Source organism: Varroa jacobsoni, unplaced genomic scaffold, assembly GCF_002532875.2.
Source record: "Varroa jacobsoni isolate VJ856 unplaced genomic scaffold, vjacob_1.0 scaffold_1381, whole genome shotgun sequence".
Lineage (NCBI taxonomy): Eukaryota > Metazoa > Arthropoda > Arachnida > Mesostigmata > Varroidae > Varroa > Varroa jacobsoni.
Genome location: NW_019214283.1, coordinates 174733 through 195295, shown reverse-complemented (window position 1 = coordinate 195295; position 20563 = coordinate 174733). Strand labels below are relative to the sequence as shown.

Sequence of the window (20563 nt, the reverse complement as noted above, 5' to 3'; positions counted from 1 at the left end):
GTTACTAGCGTTTTAGTGATGGACGCGCAAGTCTGATGACATTTTGTTGGCGGTGCTTTCTTAAGGCGCTAGCGTCTTGTGGCAACGACTAGATGCAATGGTCCTTGTTGTCATTGTTGAACCGGCAAGAGACATAAGGAGGCTCACCGAGTTATTCGCCTCACAACGCAACGCATTACAAAGATTATGATGATCAGTGATGTAAAACGGTTAGCACGCTATGGCGTTGCAATTGTGGCAACCAGAGGCCAGATCTAGTATTACAACATACACACCGCCCTATTGTCTTTCCGAATTGTTAAAAGACACAGAAAACAAATTACTCAAGCAGTTTAAGATATATATGTATGTACATACTGGCAAGCCAGAAACCGACGGCCTTTCACGAGGTATCGGTGATGCCCCGGAAAGTCGACAGCGAACAATGAACAGCGATTCCCAAGAGGCTCATAAATAATTCCTTGCACAAGATAAGCCGTCAATAGGATTTTTCTCACTAGAGCAAATATTAATGGAGCATCACGTTGAACAGTCTTTTGTACTGGTCTGCGTATTACAGATACCCACATTAGTAACCACAGGATAGGTTTTATCATTGCTTTTACTAGGTTAGAGCGTAAAGTTTAGATTGTTTTTATGGCAGTGGATAAGCGAAGTGCCGTCATAACATGATACGGAGTGTTTGTAACTAACAAAGATATGAGTTCAGCTCTTCACAAGTCAGTGTAACTTTTAGTTGAATTTGTCAGCTAAAAGTATCGCTCATATTTTACAATAGTAGAAGTGCGGCCAGAGTAGTGTGAAATATTTAAAGTCAGATTCATTTTTACTAATAACAGTACGTACTCAGATCGGAGAGGATGTACTCGTTGAAGGGACGCGAGCCGATAACCTTTTTCACTTGGGTCTCATTTCTGGAACTGGCATGCGAAAAGTGGATCAGGTAACCGCGAATTACTCCTGTAAACAAATAGACAAAACCATTTAGAATTGGAAGAGTGGTCAAAGTCTTGTAGTTTGAAAACAAATGGCCGAAAGCCTAGATATATTCAACTACCTATTAGCCCGTGTGGAATTCAGCGTTCAAAGCGAGATCTCGAATCCTAATAAATACAGTAGCTATTAGCAAATGATTTTCAACGGCGTCACTATTCTCAAATTATAATTTAAATAGTTACATATATCTATCCCGTTTTTCTTACAGCTACAAAGCTTGCAAGCTCGGCTATTTTATGCACAGAGTATTTGCAACATGCCTGCACCAGTGAATTCGACTCGATATTTGGAACGACGGACCGTAGAGATGATATCTGTTTTCATTCACATCCGCTTACTCTGTTGTGATAAGGCTAATTTTTGATAGAATCCGCTTGCTGTAGCAGAAGGACGTACTGCGCTTTGTAGTCTTGTTCGTGCAGCTAACTATGATTGGGTTGACGAAAAATTGTCACGTAGAGTCCGGCTTGAAGTAGCCTACTGATCCACCCCACACTTACCGTTAGGTTGGGCTGGTTCGGCCCAATGTAGCAGAACACTGGCCTGGGTGACCTTATCCGCCGTTAAGTTCATCGGCGCCGAGGGAATCCCTTCGTCTGTCATGACCGGTACTACCACAGACGGACCGCGGCCCGCCGGATTAAATACCTGAAGAGACACAAGGTATTGTGTCCACACTTCCAAGTTTCGGATCGTATAGTGCTGAAATTTGAAAAGGTAGAACGCGCAACGTAAGCAGATACAATAAGGTTCTATAGAGTAGACAGTTTACATTGAGCGGAACAACAAACTATCGTAGCCATCTATCGTGCAAAGCGTTCTCTAAACTTATTCTTCAAGCAAAGGCATAGGCTATTTGCCAGTGAATACCATGAAACGGTACTTCTACTGCACAACTAGGACAAATTGAGTCAATTACCAAAAGTCCTTGCGGCAAGGCTGTTTATCTGAGTAGGCTCGACTACCTAACTCGATTGTTTCTGCAAACTGATACGAAAGAACTTTCTTATGTTCTAACGACAAAGAAGTTATTTCTGAATCAACTAGTACGAGAAACTACCAGGGTGAAATGGTTTAATATACCTATATGCGCTAATAGGCTACACTGCAAACGAGTGCCTCGCTTGGTTTGTGTAGGGTCACGTTCACCAACATATAGCCAAATCCATAAGTTCTCAAAGGCATACCTGCTCTATCAGTCAAATTCAAAACAACAAATATGCTATTTAGGGATGACTTATTTGAGATAATCCTAACTACTCAAGTGTGAGCCAAAGAATCGCTCGTTCTCAAATACCGCTTCTTTCCTATAAAACCCAGGAAGATTAACGCAGAATTAGGCAGGTCTCCTTTTTTGTTGTGGGCCCTGTGAATATTCGGTCAAACTGAGTAAGTGGGCGTTTTCATCTATTTAATGGGTAACTACATATTTGGCAAACAGTAATTGACGTCGGGTGAACTCGTGCACAGCTAGGAAAAATACAAAAGGCTATACATCTGTAGAAATATTTCGAAAGCAAGGGCAATAATCTATAATTCATTACTATACGAATAATGCTTTAAGTGACATTTGTCACTAGAAAATTTTAGGCAAAACGCCCAGTCGAACGGACAGGTTTACGATTAATTCGAAATACTCAATGGATCGACGTACGCAAAAGTTTAGATTAGAAAATTTCAAAATGTGTAAGTTATGTTTACTAGTCAATATTTGGATGAAACAACGTGTATTCACAAATGCTCCCGGAGAAATTCAGTCCTGTTGCTATGCGTAATTTCGCTTGACGCCCTTCGGTTGCTCTCTCGTTCCTTCCAAAAGCCCACTATAGAAATTAGACACATTGCCGAAAGCTCTGTCATATTTAATGCCTAATAAATTTGTCTTTATCCCATAATAGTGAGAGGATGTAGATCGAAATACTAGTCTGAAGCCCAATAGATGTAGCACTTGTAATGTCGTCACAACCAGATCCTTGACGGAATCTTCTCAGTTTTAAGCGTCGTATTCGAGAACTACTGCATGTTTTGGCCAAAAGAGAACCTCCGCATCGGCTAATGCGCCCTCCCAGCTTGCCCACCCTTGCAATCGCTCACAGTTAAATAATTCAATGTTGTTATAGGCCGCGCTAAGTGATACATTAAGAGAAACTCATCGAACGGCAACAGCACAGTCCATGTAATAAATGATAGCATAAATATAAATAAATGATAGCGGTACCCAAAATAGATAATAAAACGTAGTTGCTTCTTTTTTGCTTCGCATGACTACCACTATTGATGCGCCTTAAAAGTATGATTTACTGCCACACATGAGGCATGAGAGTTAAATCGTTTTGTTATTTTAGTATCAGTTGTAGTGATAATCCCTAAGATATCTGATTCTTCTTTAGTCTGCTACGATTTCATTAGGTCCATCTGCCATTCGTGCGTAAACTCGTTGCTTAATATTTGTCTTATTTCTATCGGCTAATCAATCTGTTTCATTATTCTGCCTTTGCTCTAGTCTATAAGTCGTAACTATCTTTGCGACCTATACGCACACTACATGCCGCGATTATAATTTGTTTACTTCACTAAGATCTTTTAACGCTGCAATTGGTTCCTGAAGAAGGATAAGCAGAGGAGTCGTTCGAGAAACTGTGGCTACAGGGCCGCGAACGGGCGCATGGTGATGACTATAACCTGACCCATTAGAAAGCGCGCTGCTCTGCTACAAGCTGCATATAAAGTGAGAAGGAGGGAGCCAATTGGTCGTCTTTGAATCTCTAAATGTCGTTGAATCGTTTATGCGCCGGTATATAAACCAACAAACGAGACGATTAGTTAAATCTCAGAGAGCACGCATACAACGATAGAGGCAACGTCAGATTTTTCGTGGTCTAGCTGACATTCTCCTTCCTTCGTTTTGTGCCAAGTCTAAATGTGCTACGCAAAAACAAAGCAACGCCGCTAAGATCCATATAGTTTATCGGGTTGTTCAAAGTGTTTCAAAGTCACAAGGAAGGTCCTACGTAGATCGGCTTAGGTACACGTCAATCTAATGCATGAAAAAAAGAATTTCTCGATCCTGTCTGCACACTTGCAGAGCTCGAAGCGTTTGGTGACCGATGAAATTCTTCTTTATACTTTTAAAAAGGACGCGTCGTACCGGTACACTAACGTAAAGGCAAAATGTCCGTAGTAATCGATGTTCCGCTTGATGCTAAACTAGTTGACATCCAGACCCCTGCTATCTGTTGTTTTAGGATAATAAATACAACTCAAGCAATCGTGTATCCCCCCTAATTTTTGGGAGGATGTCGAATTATTTTCTTTTTGAGCTATGGAACACTTTTTTTCACTTTAGATACTTCTGTCCCAGATGCTCAGAAATTTTAAGTAAATATATGGCGTTAGGCGATAATGTAACAATTGAATGCAATCCTATCGAATCAACATGTCATCCGCTGAAAGCATTCACCTCAGACTGGGTTCGGCTTAAGCTCGCAAATCTTAACAATAGAAACCCATTCACTTTGTGGCGCAGTGAACTGACAAGCCTAAGTTATACAGTGATGAATCAAAACAGATGGATTAACTCAACAAACTTTCATGTACGCTGATTTCCGTAATTAAACTAGGGTTAATTTATCTCAAATTTCATGTAAACGTCTGTCTATGCACTGTGAATGCGCCCCATAGCCAACACGGGTCATAGATTAAAGATTTTGCGCCCAATCGCTATATAAAAAAACGAAATACTCTAGTCTCATAAAATGCTCCAGCCGACGCCGTTGTTTTCAGACGTCGGTCCATCCTTCCCGTCGTCCCAAACGCCGTTGCCGAAAGCGTCTAGCTGTATCTCACAAGCAAGCACATCGTTGCCGCCACGGGAACCGATCAACCCTGTCGCTTCTGGGCTACTCGGCAGCGCAAGCGACAACGATTTCTTGCGTTTACCGTCTGTGGTGAAAATCTGTTCCTACTGCTGCAGCCGCTGCTGCCACCGATGTTGGACAAACCAGCGTTGTTTGTTATCGTCGTCTGTTTAATTTACTGATGTCATGAATGCTGTCGATCTCCACAACGCAAGAATTCTACGGTTTCAATCTTGACCTCCCCTATCTCCTTTTCCCCCTCTTTTTCTGTTTCTCGGGTACATCTTAGACAACACGGTTACAGTATAACCGGTTTGATCAACGGGCCGGCAGCGATCTCGTGTGTGCTTACGCGAAAAAGCCGTGCAACGAGGACTCGTATTAGCTCCGTAACAAAATGTCCAATGAGTCTGACCAAACATAAAGACCGTTCCACCTTGCATCACTAGAGTTTAGACGTTGCGGTTGTATATGACAAGACATACCTGTTTGTATTCGCAGAACCGTCTGCACTTACATAGAACAAGTACGAGCGATATCCTTTTACACTGACTGTCGTTAAACATATGTCAAATGTGCCGTTCATATCTGTTTACGGCTGTGTTCTATTTAGAAAAATCGTATAGTTGCGGCTTTCCCATAGAAGAAATATAGCAATCATCACTCATTATAGCTAAATACACATCACAGGGCTTAGCGTATTCGTTGGAAGACCCAAGAGCATCAATGACACCGAATGACAGGATAATTGAATAACGGAAAACTTTCGCTAAACTCTAGTTCTGTATTTTACAAAATGTCGTTAAGATAGAGAAAAAGCGAGCTTTCTTAACACTGTAAAATCAACGTCGTAATCGTACGGGGTGATTATTTGAACACTTGGACTTGCAAAACTAGCATGCTATAATTATCATTGTTGAAGAGTGATATCGGCAGGCGACTCTAATTTGAAAAAAAAACTGTACTGGCGTAACGATGGCAAATAATTTCTTTCGAAGCTATTGGTATTCTTAAACCCACTCGCTTTAAAGCCTTCGAAAAGACTGGGCGCTTGAACGACACGCATAAAAGCCAATATTGCTGGCCAGCATCTTTTTGCGACAAGGAAAGAATTCAAACACACTCATCCTTTGAGTTAGGGCCCCTGCAGCCGCCCCTGGTAAAGTCGCATTTTACAGCGTGCGCTCATCGAGAAAACACCGCATTTGGCGATGATTAAAGGCACAGTTCGTAAATGCCATAACCTCGTCTTCTACCAGCACCTAGTACGTGAACAGCTGTTCCAAATATGCCTATCGTATGAATCCAGACGTTTCAACCAGCACGACCTCGGCTAATAACTGGTACAGATATCGCGAGTGGGTAACTTGAAGGGTGAGACAAACAGCTCTTTGTATCACCCTGCTGAATGGTTTTCTTCAAAACTTCTTTGATTTGACAGACTTTCAATTGACAGAAAACGGAAGGAACTAAATACGACGAGTTTCTTTTCCTTGCTTTGCCTAAACTACACGAAAAATGTGCTGTTCCAAAAGAAATGCATATATACGGTACAAAGTTCGGTCGAGTTTCCACTTTCGATCGTTACTAATTTTACGGCTTTTGTTTCTCAACAGTGAAACTTTAAAGTTGGTCCGTATCAAAGTCTAGCATGTGGTGGATATCGACTGCAGTTCATGTTTCGAGCTAACTTCAAGAGTATCGCTTCACTATTTGATCACAAGGCTTTTAAGATTCAGTTGTTGAGTTATCTGACGTGCGTATATTTTGTCTTAGTGTGTGATCTCATTAAACGAGGACCTTCCACGATCATTACAAGGTACATTAAACGTTGCGTTTGCTTTCAACGCATTCGAAAATATCAAATACCTTGGCGTCGATAAGCGATTAAAATGGCACATATCATAGTACTTGTACGAAGAACTTTGCCTAGATTGGTGTTGTTACGTTTGCGTAAGGCCTTTTGAGAGTTGTTGCTAACTACATAAGGTATCTCTACTATAGCTTCTATTCATAACTCTTTAGATATCAGCGTATCGGTACGTTGCGCAGTTAGTGCATAATATCTATTGCATAACCTGACCAATCTCTCTATCTTCTCTGTAGTGGCAATCTCAATGACGGCTGTAACCTAATCAAAATAACAATAAACAATATCATTAACAACAACTGGCGTTGTCTTCGATCTTGATGTCACAGAGCACTTACAAGATATTATACGTTTCCACTCGGTAAAAATTAACAAATAGCAAATAGTACATCAAAAAATAACAAATAGTACATCTTAGGCGCACTAACTGGCAAAACGGTTAACTTTGTCAGTAGAATAAATAGACGAACCTTATTTAAAGTGTATTTTACACATGGTGTTCGTTTCGTTGACGCGCCATTTTAGCTGCCTAGTCCACGATGACTCACTGTGGGATACAGACGAGTTTAAGATCAAACACAGCGCTGCTGATAGTATGTATGTTGATATATCTGGACCGCTGAACTTCTAACCGGGCGTGAAATAGCTCCGAAAAAATTTGAAAGGCTAAAAGCGCTGCTGGTCGAAGACACGAGCTCTGCTGTACAGTGCCACCCTCTGATCCAACTGATTCGTTTGTACAACGACCTGTCCACAACAAGACGGGCTAGCATACGGTACAATATAGTAGTTGTATAGAATTCCACCGATAACCGAATCGACACTGCTTCCTATTATTTCAGCACTCACAACTGAGACTTTTCTATCTCATGCGGTCGGCAATAAACGTCTTCTCCGTTTGCTTGTGCTATCGCTGCCAGTTACTCAACACTTTGAAGTACGATGTACGACGCTACAGTAACAGTAGTCTCAGAGCTGCGATTGAGCACCTCGATCTCGACAATAGCCCTTCACCTCGGCTTGTCCGACTGTTCTAAGGCCCCTACGGCAGTTTGAACTAATGAGCGTACAAACGAACGACAACGAACTAACTTCGAAAACTGCAACTTCAGTCGTGACGATGACGAAGTATACAGCTGCTGTTACAGCTAGCACAAAAACAACAACAATTGTAACACTAATGAGGTCAAATACGGCAATAGTCAACTGTCTCGTAGCACTGTATAAAATACATAGATAGACGAATACACTTCGTTGCTGTTACGGTATTCTGCTGTTGCTATTCAAGCTACGGCGGCTGGGGCCGGTTGTTCGACCCTACGGACGGACCCCTGCCTGCCTTTTCAGTCTACCACTACTCAACCATTCCTCCAGTACTGCCACTACTTGTTCACTATTACGGAACCCGTTGCTGCGCTGCAACAACAACTCTACGACGGACGTTGCTGCTGCTGCTGCTGCTGCTACTAGCTTTACTCCCGGAGTATTCTATCCGCACAGTGCGGTGCTTCGCATTCGGTTCCAAGGCTCTGCTTTGCCAGCTCGGTCCGGCTGCCTCCTTCTCACTCTGCATTCGCTGGTAGCTGTTGTGGCTACAAGCTCGACAGCAACCACAATAGCAACAGCACTCCTCTCACTCAGTCACTCACCCACTGTCTGTCTGTCTGTGCGTGAGCGCGGAATAAGTGTTATGAGGTCCGTGCACATTTCTACAGACCTGTCTATATGCGGCCATGATAGCGCAGTGGGTGACGTGTTTGCGTATTAAGCTTGAGGAGACACGGTGGTCTAGGTCCGAATTCCGAACTAGACGCACTTCGTTTCGGGCTAAGAGTGAGCTGCGTCAACTAATACGATCAACGATTTATGCAGCGTACACGAAGAAGATTCAGATCTGTCTGTATGCGTATCCCTTCTCTCTAGATAAGTCGCAGTGGAACATAAAAGTGTAGTTATCCGTCTGCAACCGCATTGCTGCAGTTGCAAGCGTCGCTGCTGCCCCCGTAGTCAAGAAGAAGAAACAGCTGCTGCTGCTGCTTTCCGGCGCTCTGTGCTTTGTGTTCGTTGTGATTTCCTGTGTTGGCCATCAGCAACAGTAGTGGCAGTGGGCACTAGTAACAATGTCAACGATAACGCCGATAACGACAAGTACAACAACAACAAAGCAGCCGCACAGGCATCACCAACGACTGGAGTCCGACGCAGTCAGAGGTGTTCGCGCGTGCGCCAAACGATACAGGCAATACCGTATAGCGCTGGGCTGTTCTACACTGTTCTGGTTGATTCCTTCTTCTAGCGCTGCTGCCGCGGCTGCTGTGAGCAAAAGAAGAAGAGCCAGCGAAATTGCGAATGCTGGTAACGACGAACAGCGGAGGAGCGATCGCAGCGAATCGGCGGATACACAGCAGCCAACGAAGAGGTCAAGAGCAACAAAACACGAAACCAAGAGGATGAGGAGGACCCGCAGCAGAACATAGCACTAGCAGAAGACTTTACAGAGCGAAACTTTCGTTGTGTACAAATGTAACATCTGGTTGTAAAAGCAGACGACGCTCGGCAGACGAACGGTGGAGGAAGAGACAGGAAGAGAGAGAGACAGAAAGTGAGAGAGACGAAGCGATGGAATAGAGAACGACAGGCAGACTAACGTATAGACAAAGCAACAGCTCATAGAATACAAATAGATATGCGATGCAGGCAACGCTAACCGAAAATAGCATCACAGCGGCAGCAGAACAGCGCTACACAACGTCAGAACATAGAATATTAAAAAAAAACGCTTGCAAAGCCAAGCTAGCCACAATGGAACGCAAACTGCTCCATCTATCTGATGTTATAGATGCCACCATTGTCGGAGTGTTGTTACGGCTGCGAGTTGTTGTGTGTCAGATTCTGTCATTCGGTGATTGTACCAGTGGTTGGTTCGTAACGAAATACGTGTGAGCTTAACGCTGTAACGCGTAACCTGGGAGTGCATCTCTATATCTGAAACCTAATCTTGGCCAACATTCCTGAATCTTCTGCTTTATGGTTGCCATCCGTGTTTGGTACTTTTTCAAGATTAAAGCATATACACTATATTGCTAAGAAAATTAATATTTTTTTTTAATTTAGTAAATTACAAGCAGACAATAGTCGATTATTATTATTAAAAGCGTATCAAATGTGATTTACTTGTTCATTATTATTGTTTAGGTCTTAACAACTTCAATACCTGGATTTGTCATTCATAGCATTTACGTATATAAGAAGCGAAAAACTAGAATTGATTAGGCACTGTAAGCAGAACGTAACTGCAATGTGGTACCTGCCTTAAGCGCTAGGACAAAGGTCGAATGAGGTAAATCAGCTATCATTGTGCTCTTATCTTGATTACTATGCTTGTTTTAATTTCATCACTTACCGTTGTTTGGCTATTTCGTATGACGACTTCCCTAGCCTCGTCGTCTGGTCGATCTCGTTGTTTGTAGGTGATTCGGTATCCTTCGAATTCCCCATGAATCGTGTTTTTCGGCGGCGGAGTCCATTGAATACGAATAGAGGTTGATGAAGTGTTCTGTGCGTAGACGATGTGGGGCTTCCCTTCGGGCACTGTTATAGGATGGCACCGGACGGAAACAGAACAAATTTGTATATGAACTAGATTAGATGAGGTCTTATTTCTACATATCTACGTAAATAACGAAATCTTTCCTATATCCTTATGCACATAAACATAAGAAACCGTCTCAGCACACATATCTTCGCGTTGTGGAATACGATACAAATAGATAATACCGTTTTTCTAACAAACAGTTACAACAAATACATCTTGCGGACACATCAGAATCATATTTCCATCTATATCGGTTCCTAAATATAGATACTGCTCTTCCACACACAGGTAGATTCGGCAAAAAACGTGTAATCAGAAAAAAAACGTTATGCGAATAGTCCATTTGAAAATCTATCGAACTAAAAGAGGAATAGCTCAGCTAAATCAGAGCTTTCTCAAACGTTTTTAATGGGCGCGATAGACATTTAGGAACAAATTAATACTAACATAATGATTATACACAACAGACACATACTATATTTCAAATATATCATGCGTTATGCAATAATACGTGATATTTTAAAAACTTCAGGTAAGCTGACATGAGATGTGTTCTATTTTCTGTCGTTCTACCATGTTTCTCCTCAATTCAAATAATAATGAAATAAACAAGATGGGAAGCCCGCAGAAATTGCTATTCTGTAGGATGCCTAAGAAAGGCATTATCTTTGAAAACGATAAATGGCGAAAGAATTTGTTGCTGTTTTCGTTGACGCTGTATACCCCCAATGGTGAGCTGATTGAGTTGCCATCTCTAGAATCATATTGCGGGGCTTCCCTGACGGGGTGGCTGGCCTTCCGTAGTGATTGCATGACTCATTCGGGCTATCTAAGACGTCTGTCTCGTAGACATAAGCTAGCCATCACTTTATACGCTTCTAGCGCTTTCCGCTTTCTAAAGTCAGTGGTTTTGAACTCGAACACCACTCAATGTTGTTTAGTCACTCAAGGTTATAGAAGACAGGTCAAATGTCCTGTAAGAAAACGATGTATTCGATTCATATATATATATATATGCTGATTCCATTGTATACAGGAAAGAGGACTCCTCATTTTACCACACATGTATAAAAGTAGTGAATATAGCAAGTGGAAATCTAAAGTAATCGGATCTGGTTTCGTAAATGGCTATCCTCTTGTGGTTCACCCTGTTAAATCTTTTTTAATGTCATTTTTTCGCAAGGCAGCTTAACAATGCGTAACTAAATCTGGTTACAGTACAGGCTTTTAATAATCAATGGAAGTAATCAAGAACTCGATCTTTCTTTCATTTATTTGTCACATAAGCGTATGTAAATACACTCATACTAGTAGTTTATTATTGAATATATGTCAGGTTCTTGATAAAACACAACTTATAATAGATAATAGACTTCTTAGTGACTCAGCAGCATATATAAACTCAGAAACTTTAGCATAAGCTTCAACAAAAGCTATTGGAGTTGATTATATTTCTTCAGGCTATCAGGACCAGTTTGAAGTCTTTTTCAATAGAGGTAGAGGACAAGGTACTTAGCATTGATAGCTAATTACCGAACAAAAGCACTTATGGATCAAACATTATTAGTCTGATTAGCGAATAGTCTGAGGATGAAGTTATATACATATCAAAATTACATCATTAATTTACAAACACCTCTTTCTCTCTATTGCTCCCTATTCCTCTCTTTTTCTAGAGGCATCGAGTGCCGATGCAACTTCCACCTTACAGTTGTTTTTTTATCTGATATCTATTTACACATAAGCCCCTCATGACCCTAGCTTTTAACTAGCTCTGCGTATTCGAACAGCAGACAGACCCCGAGTCTCTATTGGAAATCCGCCGCCTTTCCACTAGCTACGCGACTCGTTTGAACAGACAAAGCTAACGTTGCAACACTGTCACCTTCCGATGTCCTAAACAATCACCTGAAGGCGGTGTCTGGGTTGGCTATACTTGTTTTTGGGAGTACTGCCAACATAAAAGCGGGGAGTATAGAAGGAACGTTTTCAACATACAAAGGACCTCATACGAGAGATCTATCACTTGTCGACCCTTTGGCACTACTAAAGTTTCACGTTTTATGGTTCTTTTTCGAATCAGTTTGCTAGTGGTAAAGACGAGGCAAACTGGCTCAGGAGGTGTTCACATAGCCTGTGGGTATCGCAAGAAACACATTCGAGCAGCTCCTGATCCCATTTTACTCAAGCCTGTTCCAGGCCTTTCTGACGTTGAAGTGCGACCACTTCAGCTCAAGCAGAGAATTCACACCAACATTTATGATCAACTGCTTTAATGACTGTTTGTGGCCCCTCTAATACTCACTGTTTATTGGCTCTTCGAAACTGGCTTGAGACCCTTTGAGTTTTTTTTACCTTTTAGCTCATTGCTTTAAAAGTAAGACTCTAAATAGGATAAGCAAAGTCGATATAATAAGAGAAAAGCGAATGTACGGAGGAGATAGGTCAAATTAAGAGAGATAAGCCAAGAACGAGATTCAAGGCGTGAGAGAGCCGACTTCAAGGTTCGTGTACGTATGTTGATATTGAGATTGTTACCCACAGTCGACGTCAATCTGACACCTGGGTTTCTTAGGAGGCTCCTAAATTTCGGTAGAAGTGATTCTTTTATTTAAATTTAATAATGAATCCTCAAATACAAAGAGTGTTTCGAATAACAATGCTTAGATTTAATTCTTGGCCACCATTTTTGAGCCACTACCATTTAACATGGAACAGATAGCCTCAGCGTCGTTCCCCCCAGTGTGTTCTTACCGTTTAACCTGTTTGTAGTTCTTTCGCAGTAAAAATTCATGTATCGAAGGCTAAGGTTCAGCAACACGGTTTGCAGGACGTATTACAGGAGATAGGTACCGAAGAAAAGTAATTAGTAGGTCTCACTAACTTGGATCGATGCTCCTTAGAGCGTAGGTATTCGTAACTACGATATGGCGAATAACTACGAAAGCAGCAACCTAATTGACTAAGAGCTTTATTTCCGTGTCTGGTTTCAATATTAACTAAAACGCATACGTTACATTCTTCAAAGAAACTTTCACTCGATGCGAAACCCTAGAACTAGCTGTTGCTAGAAAATGTTCGGCCAACACGGTCCAGACCGGTTTAGTAAAATAAGTGAAGAGAGACATGTGAGGAAAAATATTGCGCTGGTGCTTACGTATCCTCTAAAAATTGATACCAGGCTGCTCGAAGCTATATATACAACAAGGGTTATTGTAACGTACCGCCATTACGGATAAGTTTTGTAGCTAACCTGAAATTCTCTTTTGCATGTCTCAAAAGAAATAATCTCATCAAGTTAATTATTCAGGATTTGTTTATGAACCTTAGCACCTCAGGATAAACCTCTTCCCTTCCCCTTTATGCTGTAACTGCTATAACTACGCCGTAAAATTGAACAGCTCATTTACCACTTTTTTTTTAATTTGTCCCACTCTTCCCCTTTTATTAGTCATTTTCATATGCTCATCTGTTATTCCTCTGCGCTAATACTGATTATCGTGGACCGCCGGATGTGAAACATCACTGCCTTTTACATATTTGCGGTATTTACGTCATTAATAAAGCACGTTTTGAACTGAAGTGATTGTGTATTCTGCCGCTGCCAACCTAATAGATAATGGCCTATTCGTATAACGTGCATCTTAAAAGCCCTCAGCAGCGAACAAACGATACTGAAGTAGAGAAACGTGCCGCGCATTGCTAACTATCATATGTATAGTATAACAGAGAGCAATTGCTAGCTTTTGATTGGATATGTACCTGTATAGATACTGGTCGAACGTCTTTAATCTATCATATCGTACCCAAGGATTAGGTGCTCGCTCAAAGTGTAAAAATGTTCGAACTTAACGGATTTCAACCCAACTGAAACACGAAAGCAGCGACATTTTCGAAATGTTTAGTTCTCAGAATAAGGTACCACAGAGAAACCAGCATTTAAAAATATGTATGTATGACTATCAAAAACTGAAGAAAATGAATACCAGTCACTTGCTTTATTATCTTACTAGAGAAACAGACAACTGTGGGTACCTTGTTCCATTTCATTCAATATATAAGACAAATTGTTTAACGACTATCGGAGCATCGACAACGTATAACAAACAGCCCTTCTCAAATCGTCCACGACTAACTTTAAGCTACTGTTCAAATTCTATGCGTGTCCTTGTATCTATCCATTTCGAGTCATATGATGAAATGTTTGTTAGAAAAGAGAAAGTAAAAAGACTAATGCAAATCCGTCCTCACTGTTTTAGCTTAGAGAATGAGTTTTATCACAATTGACAAGTTGCGGATATGAATTTTCTTCTGGAAAACAAGACAATGCTCCTTCTTAAAGGTAGTAACCCGTGTTGAACGTTTAACCCATTTCAGTGTCCTAGCGTGCATTCCAGAAACGCCACGACAATTTGACTTTTCCAAATACCAAGTAAAAAAGGCGCCCTCTCGTGATAATTTGGTCATCGAATCATTATACATCTATAGTAAGTAAAGCTCTAGTCAGCTTCAATTGCCCTCAAAGCGCCTCGACCAACCGAAGCCAGCGGTAGTGGTTATTTGCGACAGATTTGCACGTGGCTTCTGTGGATTAGTCGCTGCTTACCTTCTCGCAATGTGATCATATAGTAACTCTCTTTGGACGGCTTTGAAGCTCCGATTGCGTTGACGGCGAGGACCCGGAAGGAATACACAGTGAAGGGCTGTAGCCCAATCAATTGATGCCTGGTCACGTTGTCCTTAGTCATGACGCGATTCCGCGAATCCCACTCTCCGTGCTCGCCCACCCGAATTTCGATGATGTAATGGAGAATGGGCGAGTGGTGAGCATGACGCGACGTGGTCCATGATAGATCCACCGTGCGCGAGGAGAAAAACCCGACCAGGGGCGTTCCTGAAAAATGGAACAAAAACAATAGCAAGCTCAGTACATTATCTAACTCGTCGATCGGACGCTTGATTATGTGATAATAGTCCGCATATGTCGGTGCTTTGCCGATACTTTTCCTGTGTGCCAATCAGTTGTAATTACCCCGTATTACCGACAATTAGCGTAATCAGGTGGCGATGAACAAATTTGTGGCAAGCTCATCTTGGGAGACGATTCGCGCTAGGGCATGACGTCATGGTAGTGGCCGTTCAGTCTTAGTACTTTGCTTCCCTATAAAGTTTATTTTCCTTATAGTGAAAGTGAGAATCTTGCAGAGCTCCCATTTTCGTTTGCGTGTTCCTGGCGGAAACATCAAGAAACGTAGAAAAGGAACGGTAAACCCTGCTTCATTCAGCGAAGAGCAAATGTCGCAGGATTGCACTAGTACCACAGATGCAAAGGGGTTATAAATAGGTCAAAATCGCATTATTGAGTTGCAGAAAGCTATTACGAATACATGCATTATTAATCTATCTGCTCACAGAATATTGTTGCCTTTACAGCTGGACCAAGCACTCATGCCTACTGTAACTTATATTCTGTAATATGAGTTTTAGTTGTTTTTGTCCGGTGGTGATGTGTGGCTCGTGTTTTGAGCTCACAATGGTGTCCGTGCATGGTATGAATACATGGAATATCACTATTATTTCAAAATAAAAATTGTTTTCCAATATTAAGTTCGATTTTAGAGTGATTCCCCTTATGTTTGTCCCTTTAGCTTTATAAACGTTTATACTACAATTCATGGCAGCCTATGCTCAGCGTACGTTAGCGCCCATTATAACTGAAGTGTTACGACAAGCTGTCGCAGCCATCAAAGAGCACATGTCACAGGATTGCACTTGTACCACGGATGCAAAGGGGTTATAAATGGGTCAAAATTGCATGAAGTCTGAGTGAGATATTTCTCAAACATATGTATAAGCAGCGTCGAAATTGAATAAATGATCCAAGTTTCATTTAACTGATTCGCTCAATAGATATAATAAACCAAATTCATTCATTCATTCATTCATTGGTATGCGATGCGTTATTTGTTTATTTTTTTTTATCTTACTACTTCAAACAACGCATGCACCTAGTTTATGCAGATTAAGTTCGTATAGGGATTTGGATCGATTACAACACTTCGTAGCTAGCCCTTTATTTGGATAGCGCTTCTAGCATAGCTGGTTATTGCATTCTCTATTTTTATGGCTGCTCCAACGTCAGTACTGGGCCCTAAAAAGGAGGCAGCCTAAGGCTAGCTAACAAGGTGTATATATGTAGAGTGCACTGCCATGTCGAATGAGCATAAATAGATTCGGTAAGGGCGTCTAAGACGGATTCGTTTTCAGCCACAAGGGCGTTATAGTTTATAGTGGAGAGATTTACGAGGGTAACCTTTCAAGTCTACTGTCGTGTACTATTTGATCATCGTAGATCATAACAATTGGGGCGTATCGTGCCCCTATTTCAGAAATCGTGCCTCAACGGCGTCGCTAGAAAAATTGAATGTTAAACGGTTGTTGAGGATAACATCGTCGTTCGAAATTCACCGCAGGCCGCATTATGCCCGTTATTGCATCGTTTGATAATCCACTGTGTCGCCAGGTGTTTGCATCCTGGCTTTATTTCCTTCACGATACATGCGAATAAACGATCTAATACTGAATAAAATTTGATTTACTTGATTGGAACGGATAGTATAACGTGCGCCACCGTACAACAAAGAATGGAGTAGCTCGCTTGAATGGATCTTATTATGTAGCCACGTGTCACTCCAAAAGTATTCTTAAATGATAGCTCACTCGTTAATTACCTACTGCTATTGATTTGCAAATAAAATCAAACACGTATGCGTTACTTCTGTTGTTTTTCTTGCTTGTTTAATGACGTAGGGCATGTAGTTTTCTCTTGCTCAATACCTCTCCTAAGCAGCCTGTTCGTTAGCTGCGTCCACAACTTTCGCCCCTTGGTGCCCGAATCCATATCATGAATATCTGACCTATGTGGGCTGTGGGGATGCCATGTAGATCGAAGGCTTTGGCGTGCACAGTTCTGCCCTTTTGTGATGCGAAAAAACAACGATTTCCTTGCTCCTCTTTGCCAAATCGTATACAGAAACATACAGCTCGTTTTTTTTGAAAGGATTCTCTAGCCATGACTATGCAATGCAAGGATTATTTGCTAAATAACGAGCCCAACAGGGTGCTATCGTGCCGTACCCTGGTCCCGCAACCACCGCCACCGCTGTCGTCTGATAATCTTTAGGTGAACCTCGGAGAGGAACTGGCTGTTGTGTAATAAGCGGGGGCTATGAAAGAAGCTATATTAGCCAGCAGATGTCAGGGGTGTTTCGTTCCCCATAAATTATCCGTCGGAGAGGGTGTTCCACAAGCAGACTGCTATTGCTGCTACTTGCGCACCTCAGCTGTGGCATCGTAGCTGGCTAGGCGACAATCTGCGCGTCTGCCCACGGGGAGCTGTTCATGAGGGGGAACTGGTGGCGGTGACGACCGAAAGAAACTGGTGTGCGCGGAGACTTTATCTAGGCTTTTTGTTGCGGTCCAGCCACGGCCAGTGTTCTCTGCTGTTTCGATCAGTGGTAGCCATACTGCCGCTAGTAGAACATGTAAAGACTTACTCTCTATTGCTGTTGCAGCTACAATCGATGCTGTACCTTGCAATACAGTTGAATGCTGGAGCGGTTGTTGGACTGTTTGACCACTCGTTCTAATAGCGGCAGCAGCAGCGATACTTCTGTCTTTCCCCGCTAGAGAAGTGCATAATTCTCTTGAATGAGCGGGCAATTGAGTTGGCTAGCATGAGGAAAAAACGCGAACCACACGAGCTGGCCAGCGGAAAAACCCTTTCTTTTCGAATTGTCTCTCTGAACTACGCTGTCTACCTAAAAAGTTTCATGCAGTTACAGCGCGTTTTTTTCTACACAGACTGTGACTTCTTTTCATTGAAATCATTCATTCCCTTCTTTAGCCATCGATCTTTCTCGCTAAATATCTCTAAGCGAGAAGGGTTTTTAGATATCGGTTCATGGAAGAACTAGGCCAGTATGGCTGTGTATAAGTTAGGAGCTAGTTGATTCGAAGGAAGCATTCGTGAACGTAGTGTTGAGCGCGGGTAGGGGAGGCAACAGCTTCCCCAAACGGTTTCGATTAGCAGCGACGTCCCCTCTCATTTTGGGGTGTTGATGGTGATGAAGGAGTTGTTCATTGTTAGCCAACACACGTCTACACGAGCGTTTTTCTGCAACTACTGTTGTGACAGCCAGTTCCGCCAAGTATAGCTTATAATATGCGTGGTCCAAAGGGAACTTTACCAAGAGGTGTAGCTTGCATATGGAGGTGGGGTACGAGAAGCTGAATGGTAGATGATTCAGGGGGCGTTGAAGATAGAAATGGCGAAAAGTTACCACAAACTGTTATTCGGGCATTCTAATGTTTTTTAGCTACCGTCTCTAGTATATAGATATATATCCACCAAGCGTTAAGATTTAACCGTACTGACATTTAAAACTTAGCAAGGCAGGTACCGCTTGAGCGAGCTGAGTGAACTCTCACGAGAGCGAACGCACCCGTCCAGCAGGGCAAGCAAGTTGGGTAAAAGCGTATATACCATCTCTGGTAGTTATCGACCTGGATAAACCTATTAGGAGCACTGTGCTTGTCCAACGTACTTGTTATGGTGCCGACATTTACATTACACACTTACGCATTATATGGCGAGCGCTTTACGCAGTTTCGTATCATTGTGTGCAAACATGTGCTTATGCTTAGACGCGGACGTGTGTGTAGATCTAATCAGAGACGATTTGCTGCTGCCTTCTTACTATCACATAATAAGTGATGTTACTCATGAACCTCTTTGTATTTGAATAGACTATCTTGCTCTGAATAACAATGCTGCTACTGACAAGCTGCGTTCAAACAGCTTTTTATATACAGCCTTAGGCCGCATGTACTTAGGAATCATGATGTTTATTAATATTTGCGGCACGCATCTTTACATTTGGCTATGTTCCCGGAATATGTTTTCCAGCGCACTGCTGTCAATACTCTCCGTTCATAGCCAGGTGCCGGCCAAAAAACGTCGGAACCCAAAAGCTATGTGGAGCTATCCGACCCACGATAGTAAATGGACCATGGTAACGCGGCCGCAACTTCCTATAAAGCCTCAGCATTGTCCGTTCGATCTTCATGCCTTCCTCGAACTTCGCGGGCCAAACTTTCCCTGGTTCCCTCCCGCATTCAAATGTGGTTGCCGGTTTTGGCGCAGTCTGTGCGCGCTCCGGTGTAGTTAGGCAGTATTCCGCCTCTCGGCGTTCTCACAATCGGAAAGTTTTCCAAAATACTGCCTCTTCAAGCATCGTTCCAAAGCACGGCTTTGTCGACTCTAACAGCACCACAGCGGTACCCGCAGGGGCTGATAAACGGGTCAATCCCGGACGTGGATAGCAAAATCGAACTGAAGTATCTATAAGCCAATTGCTGTGTAGTCCAGCTGCGGCAGGTCGGATAAGGGAACCGGCCGTAAAGCAGTCTTCATGTTGTCCGCGGACAGACGAGCGACGACGGCCTCAAGCATGAGACTTGTCTTCTGCACGTCGTCATCGCTTAGTCGATGCTCTAACCCTGTTCGTAGTCTATATATACATCTAAAGCGCCTAGTACTACGCCAACATAAATATTTTTCGAGCAATAACAGTATTAGAAGTGCGAACTCCTGCGCAATGTTTATATGAAAACAGCACGTATATACAACTATCATTTTGTGCCAATTTGACGGCGGTAGCATGAGTCACTACTCTAGTCGACGTGTATTATAATAACAGCTAAATGAAGAAATCGAAAGCATGCAGTGAGTAGTAGTTGATAAACGAGAGAAGTAGGCGATGGACGAACGAGCGGATAGTAAAATGACTAAAGGAACTGATCCGGTGATTTTTTACCAGCGATAGTAAAAGACGTAATACGTATCTTATCCGACCAAACGGAAAACGGAAGTCGCAGACCTTCAAGTAGCACTAGTGCTATGACGGCGACCCCGAACGCTATCGGATAAAGATGTACTACCCATACAACCGCAAAGGAAGAACTGTTTGTAGCGTACATGTTACGATATACAGCTAAACAGTATAGCAGCTGACGTTCAACAATTTAATAAAAGTAACGTGTGAAGCATGGTGTATCCGCCTAAATAGAAGCCGATACGAATCCGGCAGTGCGTATATCCAAATGGGAATAATTGATGTACGATAAGATCATTGCATTACTCATAATTCCCACGAACGTCTTCTGGTGATTCATCGTTGCCAT

At 42.3% G+C, this 20563-nt stretch overlaps 1 protein-coding gene across 1 annotated transcript in view; it reads right to left on the bottom strand.

Moving 5' to 3' along the window:
- Positions 1 to 20563, bottom strand: part of Ptp99A (Protein tyrosine phosphatase 99A) — a 135134-nt gene that overhangs the window by 22811 nt on the left and 91760 nt on the right. The window contains exons 3-6 of the mRNA XM_022848873.2: positions 14925 to 15212; positions 10127 to 10314; positions 1497 to 1698; positions 847 to 960 (exon numbers count right to left, since the gene is read on the bottom strand). Coding sequence (XP_022704608.1) covers positions 847 to 960; positions 1497 to 1698; positions 10127 to 10314; positions 14925 to 15212 — 792 coding nt within the window. The remainder of the gene's footprint in view (positions 1 to 846; positions 961 to 1496; positions 1699 to 10126; positions 10315 to 14924; positions 15213 to 20563) is intronic.